This window comes from Salmo trutta, chromosome 28 (genome assembly GCF_901001165.1).
Source record: "Salmo trutta chromosome 28, fSalTru1.1, whole genome shotgun sequence".
Classification (NCBI taxonomy): Eukaryota; Metazoa; Chordata; class Actinopteri; order Salmoniformes; family Salmonidae; genus Salmo; species Salmo trutta.
Window position 1 is genome coordinate 39,020,570 of NC_042984.1, and position 17,943 is coordinate 39,038,512.

Sequence of the window (17,943 nt, forward strand, 5' to 3'; positions counted from 1 at the left end):
CATTTCTCTTTCACCTCTCTCTTTTCACCTTCTCCCCATTTTGTTCATTTTCCTCCATTCAGTATCCTGTGTTAATCTCTCTCTCTCATTACTGCTGATTCTCTCTCTGTAGGAGAACCACTGTCTCCGTATCAAGATCCTGGGCGACTGTTACTACTGTGTGTCTGGGCTTCCTGAGCCCCGCGCTGACCACGCCCACTGCTGTGTGGAGATGGGCGTCGACATGATAGAGGCCATCTCGTGAGTATGAGGAACGTCTGTGTGTGGGGAGATGGCATATTTTCTAGACATGAAAAATCATGAAAATATATATAATGTATTGCCTCGGCCTGTTGGGGTATCATGTGTTTTTTGGAAAGAAATGGAACATACATCTTCTGTGTGTGTGTGTGTGTGTGTGTGTGTGTGTGTGTGTGTGTGTGTGTGTGTGTGTGTGTGTGTGTGCGCGCAGGCTGGTGCGAGAGGTGACAGGAGTCAACGTGAACATGCGTGTGGGTATCCACAGTGGCCGTGTGCACTGTGGGGTGCTGGGACTCAGGAAGTGGCAGTTTGACGTGTGGTCCAATGATGTCACACTAGCCAACCATATGGAGGCTGGGGGCAAGGCAGGGTGAGGGAAACACACACACACACACGCACACACACACACAGACTGACCTCGTGTCCCTTTTCCAGGAGGATCCACATCACCAAGGCCACTCTGCAGTATCTGAATGGGGATTATGAGGTGGAGCCTGGGTTCGGAGGGGAGAGGAACGCTTACCTGAAGGAGAACAGCATCGAGACCTTCCTGGTGCTGGGCTGCAGCCAGAAAAGGGTTAGTAACAAAACTATTTCCTACACCTGCCAACCACCACACATACAGTTCTGTTACAGTATACAGAGTTTTGGCAAGATGGAGTACCGCTATGGACCGAAAGTGACTATGTAGCAGGTTATGACAACTAACATAGCTGGTTAGGAGAATTAGGTTAAGGTTAGGAAAAGGGTTAGGGTTAGCTAAAATGTTACAGTTGTCCCCGACGCGACTTGAACATTCATCTTTTGGTCCGTAGCTGTACTCTATTTAGCCATAATCATTATACAGGACACTAGAGATCAGTAATGTTTCTCACACATTCCAATCAGCTTTACATTTCCACCAGGGTTAGAAACACTTGAGGATGCCTTAAAAAGTGGGCAGGAATAACCTTTGTATTTTTTATGTTGGGTTGCACCCCTTTAATCCACACCAGGGTTTCACCGGATCAATTTGTCTAACCTCTCTCTCTGTGTGTGCTTTCCTATGTGTAGAAAGACGAGAAGGCCATGATGGCCAAGATGCAGAGGACGCGGTCCAACTCCAACGAGGGCCTGATGCCTCGCTGGGTGCCCGACACAAGGTTCTCCAGGACCAAGGACTCCAAAGTCTTCAGACAGATGGTGAGACGAGACCTCTCTCTCGGTTTATCTGTACCTCTCCTGCGTCTACTTATAGTCTCTCAATCGTCTCACCCATTAATGTCACCTCTCCTGAGAGAGCTCTGTGTCCCACTGGTCTCTCCGTTATGTTGCTCTGTGTCTACCAATTGTCTCTGCTCTCTCTCCTCTCCTGTCTCCTGAGGGCCAGCTGCATCTCTCACAGCCAGGGTTTTATCTATTGCCTAATCCCTCTGTTTTACATCTCTCCTCTGGGTTTTTGTATGTTGGTTAATCCTCATTTCCTTTCTCTTTCTCAGGGGATTGACGAGTCATCCAGCAAAGACAAGTGAGTGGTTATTGCTCTGAGGATTGTTGGGATACACACACATACAGTCACCTATATACACACCCAGGTAGACAGGCTCACGCGCCGAGATACACTTTCACGTACTCTAAAGGTCTTACCATTTTACCCATCTCTTCTCTCCCTCGCTACTCTCTCCCTTCCCAGCCGTGGTGCCCAGGAGGCAATGAACCCCGAGGACGAGGTGGACGAGTTTCTGGGGCGAGCCATCGACGCCCGCAGCATCGACCAGCTGAGGAAGGACCACGTCAAGAAGTTCCTGCTCACCTTCCAGACCTCCAGCTTGGAAAAAAAGGTTTGTCCGCCTCTGGGCTTTATTTAGTTAATCCCTGGAGCATTGTGTCGTCCCTATCCACAGTCAAAGTCTGCTGATGCTTTTTGCTGAGTCCGTTTTTAAATGGGTTTTGATCCGTTTCTCTGGTAGTATTCGAAGAAGGTGGACGATCGCTTTGGGGGTTACGTAGCTTGTACTCTCCTGGTCTTCTGTTTCATCTCCTTCATCCAGATTGTCATATTTCCACAGTGAGTGACACACACACACACACACACACACACACACACACACACACAGACACACACACTCACACGCGTACACGTTTCTGAGTCCTCCGTCTGTGTGTCTTCTCCTGCAGCACCCCGGTCATGCTAGGGATCTACATCAGTATCTTCATCATCCTCGCCAACATCCTCTTCATCTGTGCCATATATTCCTGCGTTAAGGTAGGAACCTCCACAACACACACATTACCACGTGTACACACCCACGTGCATTCCGGACACTAAACTTTCTTTCCTTTATTCCTCCTCTCTTGCAGCTGTTTCCAGCTGCGATGCAGACAGTGTCAAAGAAGATAGTCCAGTCTCGTACCAACAGCACTCTGATGGGGGTGTTCACCATCATCCTCGTCTTCATCTCTGCCTTTGTCAACATGGTGAGACTAAACAGATTGACACACACGCACACACATATACACACACACACACACACAAATGAACATGTTTGTGTGTGTCTCCTCTGTTGTAGTTTGCCTGTGACACAGAGAGCTTGGTGGTCTGTATCTCCCGGGAGCTGAACATCTCTGTTGCCATGGTGACGCCATGTCTCATCCGCAACCTGTCTGTGTCTGTAGACGGGGGTCTAGAGATCTGCCCGAGCCAGGGCCCCTCATGTCCCTTCCCAGAGGTGAGTGGGTGTGTCACTGATGCCGATTATATGGACCAGAAACTGCCTTTATGTTCTTCGTCATAACAGATCAATCTGACAATCAATCAATGAAGACGAAAAGTTGACAAATTCTCTCTGTCCTTCTCTCCCTCAGTATTTCAGCTACAGTGTGCTGCTGACCCTGCTGGCGTGTTCAGTGTTCCTACAGATCAGCAGTATAGGGAAGCTGGCCCTCATGCTGCTCATCCAGCTCACCTTCCTGCTGCTGGTGGAGTGGCCACAGGTGGCGCTGTTCGACAACGCTGACCTCTTCGTCACCTCCAATGCCCTGTGAGTACTGGGGCTGCGTTCAGGAGGGCGCAACGTGGTCGTAACATGTCTTCTTTTCAATGTGGATTTGACTAAACCCTTTTCTTATCTCTAACCTCCAGTGATTTCAATGAAACTATTCAATGGTCCGGTTTCAATGAAACTACAGACGAGTGGTACGTTTTGGATTCAAAAGCTTTTCTGAAATCATTTTTTTTAGATCTGTGTAGGGATGTGTGTATGACCCAGTTTCTCTTTCTTTGACTAACTCCGTCTGTCTGCGGTTTGGTTTGTGTCTTTCTTTGTTTTCTTTCTAGCAATTTCTCTCTGACCTCCTCTTCCGTCTCTCTGCAGCCCATTCAGTGAGACCAAAGTTTCCCTGAGGGTCATGACTCCTGTGATTCTCACTGTGTTTGTGCTGGCGCTCTACCTCCACGCCCAGCAGGTGGAGTCCACGTCACGCCTCGACTTCCTCTGGAAACTACAGGTACCATGAGCCTACAGGGGAGCACTCCACTTCCTTGGCTACAGCAGAGCAGTGTAACGTAAGATGTCCCCCCGCCTATCTTAACATTGCTCCCTCACGTCCTCCTTCCAGGCCACAGAAGAGAAGGAGGAGATGGAGGAGCTGCAGGCGTACAACCGCCGCCTCCTCCACAACATCCTGCCCAAGGACGTGGCCGCTCACTTCCTGGCGCGAGAGCGAAGGAACGACGAGCTCTACTACCAGTCCTGTGAGTGTGTGGCCGTCATGTTCGCCTCCATCTCCAACTTCTCTGAGTTCTACGTGGAGCTGGAAGCCAACAACGAGGGAGTGGAGTGTCTCCGGCTGCTCAACGAGATCATCGCCGACTTTGACGAGGTAAAGAGGGAGAGGATAGGGGAGGGTAGCCTATGGGATTTTGGACGCTAAGTATCATTGTTATTTCAGTGTCTTTTGCCCTTTGGTGAATTTTCGGTACTATCATCTTTGGCCTCATGCATTTAAACAGGATACTTTTTTGGTCTGTCTCAAACCTGAGCCTGTGTGTGTTGTCCTGCTCTAAGATCATCAGTGAGGAGAAGTTCCGTCAGCTGGAGAAGATCAAGACCATCGGCAGCACCTACATGGCCGCCTCAGGTCTCAACGACTCCACCTACGACCGTAAGGGTCGCTCCCACATCACAGCGCTGGCCGACTACGCCATGAGACTGAGGGAGCAGATGAAGTACATCAACGAGCATTCTTTCAACAACTTCCAGATGAAGATAGGTGAGGGGAAACAGTCTGAAAAAGCGAAACAAAGCTTTAAACAAGCTAGGTGAGGTTGAAGTTCACATGAACCTCTGAAACAGACAGGAATTGAGTGGGATCGAAACCGGTGTGGCAGACCAAAGAGAGAGTTGGTTGACAGTACATGGAGTAGAATATAGTTGGGTGCATGAGTTTGGTATGAATAACCGCTATGTTTATAACCAGCTCTCTTTTCTCAGGTCTGAACATTGGGCCAGTGGTGGCAGGGGTGATTGGAGCACGGAAGCCACAGTACGATATCTGGGGGAACACGGTCAACGTGGCCAGTCGCATGGACAGCACAGGAGTCCCCGACCGCATTCAGGTATGGAGGATGTCAATCAGTTAACACTCAGTAGCTCATACTCAGTCCCTAATGTTTTTTTGCATTAAGATCCCCATTAGCCGACGCCAATGGCGACAGCTAGTCTTACTGGGGTCCGACACAACGAAAAAGACATTACAGACAAAATACTTGACAATTTACATGCTTTTATAATCATTAAACACGTAGTGTGCGTGTGTGTGCATCTATCAGTTACATATACATGTGAGTACATACAGTCGTGGCCAAATATTTGAGAATGACTCAAATATTAATTTCCACAAAGTTTGCTGCTTCAATGTCTTTAGATATTTTTGTCAGATGTTACTATGGAATACTGAAGTATAATTACAAGCATTTCCTTAAGTGTCAAAGGCTTCTATTGACAATTACATGAAGTTGATGCAAAGTGTCAATATTTGCTGTGTTGACCCTTCTTTTTCAACACCTCTGCAATCTGCCCTGGCATGCTGTCAATTAACTTCTGGGCCACATCCTGACTGATGGCAGCCCATTCTTGCATAATCAATGCTTGGAGTTTGTCAGAATTTGTGGGTTTTTGTTTGTCCACCCGCCTCTTGAGGATTGACCATAAGTTCTTAATAGGATTAAGGTCTGGGGAGTTTTCTTGCCATGGACCCAAAATATTGATGTTTTGTTCCCCGAGCCACTTAATTATGACTTTTGCCTTATGGCAAGGTGCTCCATCATGCTGGAAAAACCTTTATTCATGGCTGTGTTCTTAGGCAAAATTGTGAGTGAGCCCACTCCCTTGGCTGAGAAGCAACCCCACACATGACTGGTCTCAGGATGCTTTACTGTTGGCATGACACAGGACTGATGGTAGCGCTCACCTTGTCTTCTCCGGACAAGCTTTTTTCCGGATGCCCCAAACAATCGGAAAGGGGATTCATCAGAGAAAATGACTTTACCCCAGTCCTCAGCAGTCCAATCCCGATACCTTTTACAGAATATCAGTCTGTCCCTGATGTTTTTCCTGGAGAGAAGTGGCTTCTTTTCTGCCCTTCTTGACACCAGGCCATCCTCCAAAAGTCTTCGCCTCACTGTGCGTACAGATGCACTCACACCTGCCTGCTGCCATTCCTGAGCAAACTCTGTACTGGTGGTGCCCCGATCCCACAGCTGAATCAACTTTAGGAGACGGTCCTGGCACTTGCTGGACTTTCTTGGGCGCTCTGAAGCCTTCTTCACAACAATTGAACCGCTCTCCTTGAAGTTCTTGATGATCCGATAAATGGTTGGTTTAGGTGCAATCTTACTGGCAGCAATATCCTTGCTTGTGAAGCCCTTTTTGTGCAAAGCAATGATGACGGCACGTGTTTCCTTGCAGGTAACCATGGTTGACAGAGGAAGAACAATGATTCCAAGCACCACCCTCCTTTTGAAGATTCCAGTCTGTTATTCGAACTCAATCAGCATGACAGAGTGATCTCCAGCCTTGTCCTCGTCAACACTCACACCTGTGTTAACGAGAGAATCACTGACATGATGTCAGCTGGTCCTTTTGTGGCAGGGCTGAAATGAAGTGGAAATGTTTTTTGGGGATTCAGTTCATTTGCATGGCAAGGAGGGACTTAATTGCAATTCATCTGATCACTCTTCATAACATTCTGGAGTATATGAAAATTGCCATCAAAGAAACTGAGGCAACAGACTTTGTGAAAATTAATATTTGTGTCATTCTCAAAACTTTTGGCCATGACTGTACACACAACAAGTAGGTCACATGGGCATAGTACAAAAAAATGTCTCACCTGGCATTTTAGCCAACAACTTTTTATTGCTGTTATTTATTTTTCCACTCTCTCCTCAGGTGACCACAGACCTCCACCAGGTGCTTTCAGATATAGGATACGTTCTGGAGTGTCGTGGGGTCGTTAAGGTCAAGGGTAAAGGGGAAATGACGACCTACTTCCTGAATGATGGACCGCCCAATAGTTAGCAGCCGTGGCAGCGCTAGCCAGGACCATTCCCACTGCAAGGACACGGCAGCACTACTGAGGGAGGACTCGCACCGCGAGCTAGCAGCTAACAACTAGCGACGCCATCACTTGAAACCCGAGCAAAGAGAAAAGACTGTGAGACTCCAGGACTTGAGAAGGAAAGTGTTCTTGTGTGGCAGCCATGTTTTGGAAGGACGAGTGTTTTTCTCATGTCTAGCCTCTCTCTCAGGCTACTTGAAAGTTGCAAAGTGTGTATATTTAAAGCAACGCCTTTTTTTTTGTCAAAAGAAGGAAAAAGCTGTATATAAGACTACTTTTTTTATTTTCTTCATTTTGTGTGATTTTTTTGGTCATTTTTGATTTCAGGATAACTATGAAACAGGTACTCATGTTTTATTTCTGGGTTACTTATTTATTTTAATCTTGATGTTTTGTGCAAAAAGTCCTTTATGAAAAAGTGTGAATACATACGTGCACAAATATCCAGTTTATTACAAGTGTGTATGTACATGCATATTTGTGTGTGTATAATTGAGAAGGAAAATATTGACCAAAGACCAAAGTATTTACAAAAAACAAGGCAAGACCTGTCTGTTATGTTCTCGCAGAAGTCTGCCATTATCACTAACTCAATCTGTTGCACGGCAATACCCTCAGTCTTTGTACTTCAGTGCTGTCAAAGGCTATTTCTCAGTATGGGCAAAATGTGTAACAACATTCATTTTGAGGTCAAGCACAGTTTATCATCGATGACATCTGTAGGATTACTCTGCCCCATCTCTAAAACATGTAATTCAATAGTAAATAGTGGCTTGGAAGCCATTTTTAAGTCCGGGGAGAAGGTTCAACAAAATGAGAGGGAATAGCAGTTTCACCCAGGATGATGGTCCCCCTCCTCCAAAACCCTTGTCAGATTGGTTCCCCGCTCCATGGCTCAGTCCAGCTATAACAGCTCAGAGCTTGAGCACCCAAGGCACAGCTGTATACGTCGTGGCCATAAAGGCATATACGGTCAACTGTATGTGGAAATGAAGACTCAAAACTAAAAAAAGATGTCCCAGAACCATCGAGGAGAAAATCTGGACATTAGATGCAGTGGTGCATATATACAGTGCATTCAGAAAGTATTCAGACTCCTTCACTTTTTCCACATTTTGTTACATTACAGCCTTATTCTAAAATGTATTAAATACATAAAAATCCTCATCAATCTACACGCAATCCCCCATAATGGCAAATTTCGTAATTAGAAAAAAACAGAAATACCTTATTTACATAAGTATTCAGGCCCTTTGCTATGGACTCAAAACTTGATTGGAGTCCACCTGTTTTTCAGCGGCAGGGAGTGGGAGTCTAGTCAGGATCGAGGGAAAGATGAACGGAGCAAAGGACAGAGAGATCCTTGATTGAAATCCTGCTCCAGAGTGCTCAGGACCTCAGACTGGGGTGAAGGTTCACCTTCCAACAGGACAACGACCCTAAGAACACAGCCAAGATAACGCAGGAGTGGCTTCGGGACAAGTCTCTGAATGTTCTTGAGTGGCCCAGTCAGAGTCCGGACTTGAACCTGATTAAACATCTCTGGAGAGACCTGAAAATACCTGTGCAGTGACGCTCCCCATCCAACCTGACAGAGCTTGAGAGGATCTGCAGAGGAGAATGGGAGAAACTCCCCAAATACAGGTGTGCCAAGCTTGTAGCGTCATACCAAAGAAGACTCAAGGATGTAATCACTGCCAAAGGTGCTTCAGCAAAGTACTGAGTAAAGGGTCTGATTACTTATGTAAATGTGATAGTTTTAAAAAATATATATAAAACCTGTATTTGCTTTGTCAGTATGGGGTGTTGTGTGTAGATTGATGAGGAAAATAATTATTACTGAATACTGTGCTTTGTCATCTTGAAGGCCCATAACTATTTTCACTGTGAGGTTTTTATAATACGACAAACTGCTTTCTTGCCAAACTTAACTTCTCTAAAGCATGTCTGATTGTACTATCCTCTTTTCATTTTTCATTTTGTTTTAACGTTGGGTATCTTGTATCACCTCTGTATTCATCATTTGCATTATTCTTATGGCTGTTATTATTATTATGATTAGAATTATGATTCATTATTATGCTTATTATGATATTTCCATTCCAACGATAAGGATCAAAGAGCAGAACGCTTTCTTTTAAAATGCCAGACGTAAGCTCAAGCTCATTGGCACCAACTGATCAACTGCAGCCAACTCACTCAGCGCTGTTTCCTCACCACCCTACAGTATTCAAACACTGGCTCTAGACCTGCTGACACATACCCATTAGCTGTCGCTTTTGCATCAAAGTGGTGCATATTCCCCAATCGCGAAGGACTGAAGTGTTTACACGCAGATAAACAAATTATACACTGTACATTTTTATTGAGCAAACACTACTTCAAGACTCAACTCAGTCAGGTTGTGAGCTGATCCCCTTCCTATCGGACTTCAGGGCAGAGAGACGGGACACAATCAGCAGCGTGAGCAGTATTTCCTACTTGAACTCGGCCTTAATTGAACAAGCCACTGGAGAATAGTGTTAGCAGGAACTGTGCCTGATTGCCACATCTGAGTTTCACAGTATGTTATACAGAGAGTGAGGGAGAGAAAGAGAGGGAAGGGTAGAGAGAGCCTGTGAAAGCTAATATAAATCATTTACTGACCTTAGCATTGACACAACACTGACTTCATTTAGTTCATTTTGATTTCACGTTTCCCCATAACATCCTCAAAACACCCCAGTCATCGTTCCTCTCTCTACCATACTTAACTATGGCAACTACAGTAACAGTTGATCATGTTCGTACCAAAGCAAGCTAATGCTGCCTCATGTTATTGGTCCCTCCCAGTGCAGTGATATTTGGCTTTGAGCGTGTGGGACCGCCAGGCAACAGTAAAGGTCATGGGGTCGATAAATGACATAGGTGACCAACTAAGAGTGATTCACATAGAAATATAATACATAGAATGGATGTGGTAAGTAAGATTATGCACGTTGTGTCCATTCTATTTCTATGGGCTGTCCTGTCTTTGGGTTGGGTGGAGGTTGATTGTTGACTCTTGGGATGTTTTTAGGGGACAGGGGAAGAGGGTTGTCCCAGTACTACTGAAACAGTGTTTTGTTCAGGCCTAATGAACCCTTTTCGAACCCTTTGCTTTTTGTTAGTTTGTTTTCTACCCCTGAGTTGAAGGACAAGAGTTGAGGACTTTGACAAAGAGAAAAATAATATTTCCCCTTGAATAAAAAAAAAATCTAAAATCAATGGCTGTTTTAATTAGTTTTATGTGGTATTAGTGCAGCTTTCTTTACCTGCTGTAAAAACTGGGATTACCATTGGCTGATTGTCATTGAGCAGATGTTGACCAATGATGCCTTAGATGATGTTGAGAGCGAGCAGCCACAAATACCCACAAACTTTCATACATGAGAGGATTCATAGCTCTGTTCCTCCATGCACTATCATGAAGGAGTTACAGTGCTAAACATACAGAAACTTGGTAGCTACAGCCACGTCCTCTGAATTTTTAAAGGCCACCATTGAGATGGGTGCGTGTGTTGACTGACTCACTCAATGACCCTGTAATCGGAAACAGCATCGCTCCTCAGGTAGTGGCTCTCTCCCAGATCATTACATTTACACGTGCATATTGGAAAGGGACTAGCAAGTTAAAGCGCACTGCATACGAGAGAACAGGGACGGATGCTACTACGTGAGGGAGGATTTAGGATAGGGTAAACATAATGAATGTCTTAAGGCCAGTTGTGCTGCCAAAAGTGTACTGACAGAAAGTAAAAAATGACTTGTGCCTAATAATGTTCCAGTAATATCAAAAAAACATATCTGGATATTCCTTTGACCTCATATGTTCTAATAATGATACTGTAATGTTAGCTAATTTAGAAAACAGTTTTAAAGATAACTAAATGTTTTCCTTGTGTTATAATTTTATTGCTTTAATTAATGTACTGAAATTATGCAAAATACAAGCTTTACCAAAAATACAAACACACTATGAAATATTTGGCAGCTAGACACTATTCAGTAACAATATACCTGATCCCAGATATGCAGTTACTATCCCCAAGGCCTCCTGAATGATCTAAGGTCTACTGAATGGTCTTACTGAGTGACAGTAGCTAATTACTGAAACAAAACTCTCTATTCTTTCCTTGTGGGTATTACCATTTCATTCCTCTGGAGGGAGGTAACAGCTCAATTGTACCAGTTGAAAGGCAGACTTCAATTGACAACATGATACAGTAGCTCCCAAACAAATAGCATGCTATGACAAAAGTGTCTGTTTATCAAACCACAGGAAACCACAGGAAATCAGAATAAGCTGAACTCCCGGTCCGTCATTGACATCTCTTTCACAAACCTGAGGAAAAACAGTAGGTAGAGTGAGAACAGGCCACTGACAGATCTGACTTCAAGAAACAAATTGTAAAGCTAAAGTCAGACATGACACTCACTTCGTCATCTCACTGTTCTTGCGGGGGAATCGTTTGACTTGGGTCCAGCGTTCCTGCGTATTTCCTTGGCCTCCATTGGGCATCCACCATCCACACTGCTGGCTGTCTGTCAGGGGCACTGAGTACAGCTGGTTGGGGGCTAGGGAAGAGAGAGCCCATGTCAGTCAATACTGATCCTAGGGATGATAAGTGTATTCAATTAATGCAAAAAGAAGTCACATAAACTGACATCTGGGTGTCTGAACCCGTTTGAGCATCTCTCTGTATCGCTCCTGGCTCCCCTGGTGTATGTCTGAGCTGAAGGGAGGTGGCTGGTTGTAGATGCTGCAGGTATCAGTGCATTTTGGGGGTCCCCTCTGGGCTTGTATAGGGGGCAGTCTTGACTGTTTGGTACTGCTCCTTAAATCAACCTCATCTGTAAAGGTCAGGGAGTCTGGCGTGCTTTTACCTTCAAATGATTATCCATGTCAGCACATATTAACTAACACAGTTATGAAAAAAAGCTTATATCACAATTTACAGACTGACAAAAGTGGAATTATTTTGCTTGTTATAATAATTGAACATTTAGCTAAAATGTTCCTATTTAGAAATAATAACCAAGTAAGGTAAAACATTTTAAAAAAAGATGCAGATGCACAGCTTGGTAACAGAATTACGGTAAAATGTCCCTCAATTTTATTGTTACTACATTTATCTGCACTGTTCTTCCGGTAAATGTGTTTTTGTAAAAATGTCTTTGGAAATTGTTAAAAGTCATCCTTGTGCATAGTAGAGTTATAGTGTTTGTTAAACTTTGAAATCAATGTTTTTTGTTTGGTATGGCTACATTTTAACGTCTAACGTCTGAATCACAGCGTAATTCCGTTACTATGGAATTGCCCAAACCAAAGGCTCTTAGCTAAATAGCTAGCTAACGTTAACGTAGATAGAATTAACAAAGCACTTGTCACTCACCGCGGTGGGAAGCAGACGCTCGTGGATTCACTAGCATCTTGTCTCCGATGGGATTTTGATAGCCCAAATTTGTTATCCTGAAGAAAGCCATCAAGTCCTGTCGCCAGCAACAGTCTGAATGTCCAGGATAGCATAAAAACGTGGGCAAGGCAAGCAAGCGCTCTGTAAATAAATCACAATGTGTTCTGTTTTACACGGAACCATGGTAACAAGTGCCACCCATCAGCTGGACTTCCGGCTATCAGTGGGTGGAGCCAGGGTTAGCTCTATTTTGAATCCTTGGCACGTCTCTAACATCCCTAAACCCAACCAGTCTACAGGATCGGTGAGTCCCCCGCGGGACGGTTGAGCTAACGTCGGCTAATGTGATTAGTGTAACCAACGTCACATAGCCCCTCAGAAGAAAGGCACACGGACACCCACACTTCAGGTGGACTCGGTTTTGATCTGCAGTAAAAGATATCAAACAGTGATGACAGACATTGACAGGACGGTCACAGCCACACGTTCACTGTTCTCAGAATATCTCTCAGACTCAATCCACAAAGTGATCGTATTGTATACATGCGTTGTTAAAAAAAAAAGCAGAAAAGCATACCTGCAATAAAAGATATCAAACAGTGATGACAGGACGGTCACAGCCACACGTTCACTGGTTAGGTAGGACACAATATATATTTTAGATATGAGCAAAAGTAATGATATATGCCCTCAATGTGAAGTGATATTAATCGATAAATACAGAGCACAAGCACAACCCTTTTTATATAAACCTTTAAAGGTTGTAAGAAAATCACATTCGCTATTGACTTTGGGATATATGAACCCGTTTTCCAAAGACACTATTGTGACAGTTTTAAACAGTTTTTATATACAGAGAAAGGAGACACAAACCTGCTCTCAGAATATCTCTCTCAGACTGAGGAGCAGGCAGACCAACTTCCCAAATAAGGGAGAAGCACTCAAAACCCACTAGTTGTTCTTTCAAAGAAAATAATACATAAATGATAAGTCTGAAGACCTCTCCTATGCTAACCTTACTACAATGGCAGCAAATATTCTTATGAATTCAACAACACATAATGAAAGGAAACTTTATTTACATCACACCTTTACCTGATGTGAATGGTTTGACCCACTACTCTACCCGCGAACTGCGGCGTTCTTTGATATCTACATTGCGGGTGAGGTTGATGGAAACTCTTCATTTTCGCTTTGTCACCTTAGCATGAGGTTGTAAGTAACAAGACATTTACAGTAGCTATTACAGTGAAATAATACCATGCTATTGAGGAGAGTGCACAGTTATGAACTTGAAAATGTATTAATAACCCAATTAGGCACATTTGGGCAGTCTTGATACAAAATGTTGAACTAAATGCAATGGTTCATTGGATCAGTCTAAAAATGTGCACATACACTGGTTCCATCTAGTGGCCAAAATCTACATTGCTCCTGGGCTGGAATAATACATTATGGCCTTTCTCTTGCATTTCAAAGATGATGGTACAAAAAAATGCATGTTTCTTTCTTTGAATTATCTTTTACCAGATCTAATCTTTTATATTCTCCTACATTCATTTAACATTTCCACAAACTTCAAAGTGTTTCCTTTCAAATGGTATCAAGAATATGCATATCCTTGCTTCAGGTCCTGAGCTACAGACAGTTAGATTTGGGTATGTCATTTTAGGCAAAAATTGAAAAAAGGGGCGGATCCTTAATAGGTTTTAACCAACCCTACCCTTACATAACCCTTACATTAACCGTCCCAAGTATCCCATTTAGACTTTGCCGTGGAGCCTGGGCGAAGAAGCAGGGGTCTGTTCAAAAGGTTGAGACGTTACAAAACGTCCAGATATAATTGCATTTTGACAGATGTTCTTCTTGTTCCGTTATTGAAAAAAATCGAACAATGTGCTTGAGACAAAAGGTGAGCAGGGAAGATGTAACAACAGGCACATTAAGAATGATGATATGGTGAGAAGATTGTATTTGGATCCCCATTAGTGACAGGTAGCCTAGTGGTTAGAGTGTTGGAACAGTAACTGAAAGGTTGCCAGATCAAATCCATGAGCTGACAAGGTTAATAATCTGAACAATCCACTGTTCCTAGGCTGTCATTCTAAATAAGAGTTTGTTCTTATTAACTGACTTGCCTAGTTAAATAAAATCATCTGTTGAAGAAGCAGCAGTGTAGAACATGGCAAAATACTGAACACTAATGGACAAGAACAGCAACACAAATTTAAACTAAGACCACAATGACTAAGGAAACATATTACTATTTTAAAAAAGAAGAAGAAAGAGAGAGAGAAAAAAAATCACATTGTGCTCTATTTGCCAGTTTAACATCTTATTTCAAATAATGCATGTACTGTGTTTATTGTAGGCACTGTGACAAACGTTCTTTATAGTGGTTCAGAAGGCACACAATAAATAGACCACAAATGTTTCCAACTAGGCCCCTTTTTTCTCAATTTCCGCCTGAATGACGTGCCCAAAGTAAACTGCCTGTTGCTCAGGCCCTGAAGCCAGGATATGCATACCATTGGAAAGACAACACTTTGAAGTTTGTAGAAATGTTAAAACAATGTAGGTGAATATAACACAATAGATATGGTAGGAGAAAATCCAAAGAAAAACCAACCAGAATTTTTGTTTTTTGAGAGACCATGCTCTTACAATGGAAAGTATAGGGGCTGTCATGACGTTGGCCTCTTTGGGTACAGGGAGGACAGTTGACCCCCTCCCCTTTGTACCATCCCCCAACCTACCTTCCCCAACCACCCAGGCCCTGTGTGAAAGGGTTGTAAAAACTCTAAGAGGAGAATCTCCTACCACATGTTTCATAGAGAGACAAAGGAAATTCTTCCAACTCATAGAATTGGAGAACTGAACGACATTTTATGTTCTGGAGAAGGTATGGAAGATTGGTGAAGAATCCAGCTACGAACTGGTCCGCTTGGTACAATTTTGTGATACTCAGAAGAGACAATATAGCCATATTACCATAAAACTGTTTATATAATAGCCTCAGCGATGAGACTTGCATCATAATGGTTGTATAAAATGTATTAATAAGGATAAAGCTATTTGTAATACATTGAGATGCTATGTACTGATGTTAATGTGATAGAATTGTATTTCTGTACCAAGCTTAACTCAGTCATCGGCACACCCCCCAGGGACACAGACAGGACCAGGCGTCATTTGACAAGCCTGTTCTAGGGTCACTATAAAACTATACCCTGATTTACTTTCTTCAGACCAGGCCTCCACTCCATGGCCAATAGGTTTTACCATCCAATTCCTCTACTGAAAGTGAACTATACCACGTGGTTAACTTTTAGATTATTGATACCGACAGAATAAGAATAAGTCTTTGATATTAATTATTAGTCTGCAGCTAAGTAAATTATATCATTGAACGCGAAGACCAACGAAACATCCATTCTATAACGACATTAATGAATGTCGCTTTGAAAGATCCATTCTAACCGAGAGAGAGAGAGAGAGAGAGAGAGAGAGAGAGAGAGAGAGAGAGAGAGAGAGAACTCTCCATCAGAACGACGCTCGAACAAGGATCCCGACGACACACTGAGCGTAAATATATATTGATTGCAATTGTTCCCGAATGAGTGAGCGTTCAATTGTCAATTGTTAATATTAATGAACTCTGTGTACCTCCTCAGCTGACCGTTTATGACCCATTGTCTAACAGACCAGCCATGCCTGTTAGTCATTAGGGCACATTACCCTACCAATCCTTTGTGACGATAATTACTGTTTGTATGTTTTCTGTTAATTACTTAGTGTAGTAAATAAATGATTTTAAGACAATTGATGTATGGATGATTTTAGTAAAGACTGGGTTCGTGCAGATACAACAATTTACGACGTTTGGAATGAGACTGAACGCGAGGTAAAATACACCATTTAAACCAGAAGATAATCGGCCTATACTATAATATAGGAAAGTTATATTAGGAAAATTATAACTTTGTAATCTGAATATTTTCGTTGGTGCCCCGATCTCCTAGTTAATTACAATTAAACGATTAATCAGTTTAATCGCGTGATAATAATTACAGGGAGTTAATTGATAAACATGTCTTCAGTTTAATGGTACCCCAAAGACACGACAGGGCATACTGAATTTTAGCTCCCAGGGTGCAATTCCTATGGCTTCCACAGGGTGTCAGCAGTCTATGTTCAAGGTTTCAGGCTTGTAACTTCCAAAAGGTGAAAAATATGTCGCTGTGTCCTTGAGCAAGGCACTTAAAGGGCAATTCTGCCACTTTACAACCTCATCTTCAACACCAAACCAGTGTCTACTTATTTGAAAACAGTGCGTTTCTATGATCTGTGGGTAAAAAGATAAGAAAAAAGGTCCTAAAAAAATGCTTCTCTGTGACATTACAGGGTAGGCTTGAAAGCAAAAAACCAGCAATTTTCAAAACCTGCAATGGGTTTCTAGCCCAAAGGAGGGTATTTTCTTGCTCACCCCGAATCTCATGGTGTTTGAAAATAACTCTTTTGAAAATCACTGTTAACTTTTGGTGATGTCATAGGGTAGAACTTTTTCACATTATATTTTTTCTAGAAATGTGCTATTTCACATATGTTGACACTCGTATTGTGCTGGAGATAGTGAAAATGATGATGAAAAGGGGTGGAATTGCCCTTTAACCCTAATTTGCACTATGGCTGACCCTGTAAAAAACAACACATTTCACTGCAGCTATCCGGTGTATGTAAAAAAAAAAAATTTAAAAATGACATAGCAATCTTTGCATTATTTTTCTTATTCCTGTTCACTCAGAAGAAATATGGTGACATCTCAGAAGCCTCAAACTTAAAGAGAAGCTAAGCTGCAAAAATGTCACATGGTACTTGCACAACGTCTATGTTCAATTTATTTCACTTTCATTAGAATTTGGATTGGCAGTTTATAATTACTCATCTACTTTTTAAATCTATATTCTGCCAAAAAGCTATTTTATCAGCTCAAGAACTCTGGCTCTAAGACTTGCCCAGATGTGGGAGAAAATAGTAAGGGTGGGAAACCAGTTATCTTACACATGCCACAACATGGGAGGAAACCAGTTATCTTACACATGCCACAACATGGGAGGAAACCAGTTATCTTACACATGCCACAACATGGGAGGAAACCAGTTATCTTACACATGCCACAACATGGGAGGAAACCAGTTATCTTACACATGCCACAACATGGGAGGAAACCAGTTATCTTACACATGCCACAACATGGGAGGAAACCAGTTATCTTACACATGCCACAACATGGGAGACCAGTTATCTTACACATGCCACAACATGGGAGGAAACCAGTTATCTTACACATGCCACAACATGGGAGGAAACCAGGTACTTTAGTCTAAATCATGTACAATATACAGAGCCATGTGCGTGCAGGTTCCATATAATTGCCACACAGTTTTCTTTTCCTAACATAACATTTCTGTGTGTAGTATTTTTGAGTACACATCCCACTAAGCTGTGTCTGCATGCGACCCCTGGGGCTGCGCTGGTTGTCACTGAACTCTCTCGCCTGTAGGGATTAGAAATGCGGTGGACCCTGCGCAAGTGTGGCATTTCACACCTGTACGTAACCATGACATTCTAACCTGTCAAGAAATCTTTTATTAGGGTTGGTTTATTA

The 17,943-nt window shown here is 42.9% G+C and overlaps 2 protein-coding genes across 4 annotated transcripts in view; one reads left to right on the top strand and one right to left on the bottom strand.

The window, feature by feature from the left end:
- The window catches only part of adcy6a (adenylate cyclase 6a), a 58,334-nt gene extending 50,491 nt beyond the window's left edge, over positions 1–7,843 (top strand). For both annotated transcript variants that reach the window (XM_029719948.1, XM_029719949.1), the window contains exons 7-23: positions 113–240; positions 452–610; positions 676–817; positions 1,294–1,422; positions 1,719–1,747; positions 1,913–2,060; positions 2,190–2,287; positions 2,398–2,485; positions 2,581–2,697; positions 2,790–2,948; positions 3,085–3,260; positions 3,362–3,415; positions 3,594–3,726; positions 3,838–4,101; positions 4,287–4,491; positions 4,713–4,837; positions 6,672–7,843. In XM_029719948.1, the coding sequence (XP_029575808.1) occupies positions 113–240; positions 452–610; positions 676–817; positions 1,294–1,422; positions 1,719–1,747; positions 1,913–2,060; positions 2,190–2,287; positions 2,398–2,485; positions 2,581–2,697; positions 2,790–2,948; positions 3,085–3,260; positions 3,362–3,415; positions 3,594–3,726; positions 3,838–4,101; positions 4,287–4,491; positions 4,713–4,837; positions 6,672–6,800 (2,283 nt within the window). In that variant the 3' untranslated portion in view covers positions 6,801–7,843. The remainder of the gene's footprint in view (positions 1–112; positions 241–451; positions 611–675; positions 818–1,293; positions 1,423–1,718; positions 1,748–1,912; positions 2,061–2,189; positions 2,288–2,397; positions 2,486–2,580; positions 2,698–2,789; positions 2,949–3,084; positions 3,261–3,361; positions 3,416–3,593; positions 3,727–3,837; positions 4,102–4,286; positions 4,492–4,712; positions 4,838–6,671) is intronic.
- A 2,906-nt stretch (positions 7,844–10,749) lies between these two features.
- On the bottom strand, positions 10,750–12,785 carry spmip11 (sperm microtubule inner protein 11). 2 transcript variants are annotated; one of them, XM_029719951.1, is made up of 4 exons: positions 12,255–12,780; positions 11,527–11,745; positions 11,298–11,436; positions 10,750–11,203 (listed from the first exon to the last, which is right to left on the bottom strand). In XM_029719951.1, the coding sequence occupies exons 1-4, from the start codon at positions 12,343–12,345 to the stop codon at positions 11,155–11,157; spliced, it is 498 nt and encodes a 165-aa protein (XP_029575811.1). In that variant the 5' UTR covers positions 12,346–12,780; the 3' UTR covers positions 10,750–11,154. The 2 variants fall into 2 exon arrangements, with proteins under 2 accessions (XP_029575811.1, XP_029575812.1); XM_029719952.1 differs by lacking the exon at positions 11,527–11,745 and having other exon boundaries at positions 12,255–12,785.
- Positions 12,786–17,943: the final 5,158 nt, after the last annotated feature.

Bases quoted from the DNA above. Each gene is read 5' to 3' on its own strand.
- spmip11 (XM_029719951.1), bottom strand. From the start codon at position 12,345: ATGGCTTTCTTCAGGATAACAAATTTGGGCTATCAAAATCCCATCGGA. The intron at 11,437-11,526 runs GTCAGTTTATGT...TCTCTTCCCTAG, and splicing joins ACGGGTTCAGACACCCAGAT to CCCCCAACCAGCTGTACTCA. The intron at 11,204-11,297 runs GTGAGTGTCATG...GTTTTTCCTCAG, and splicing joins AAGAACAGTGAGATGACGAA to GTTTGTGAAAGAGATGTCAA.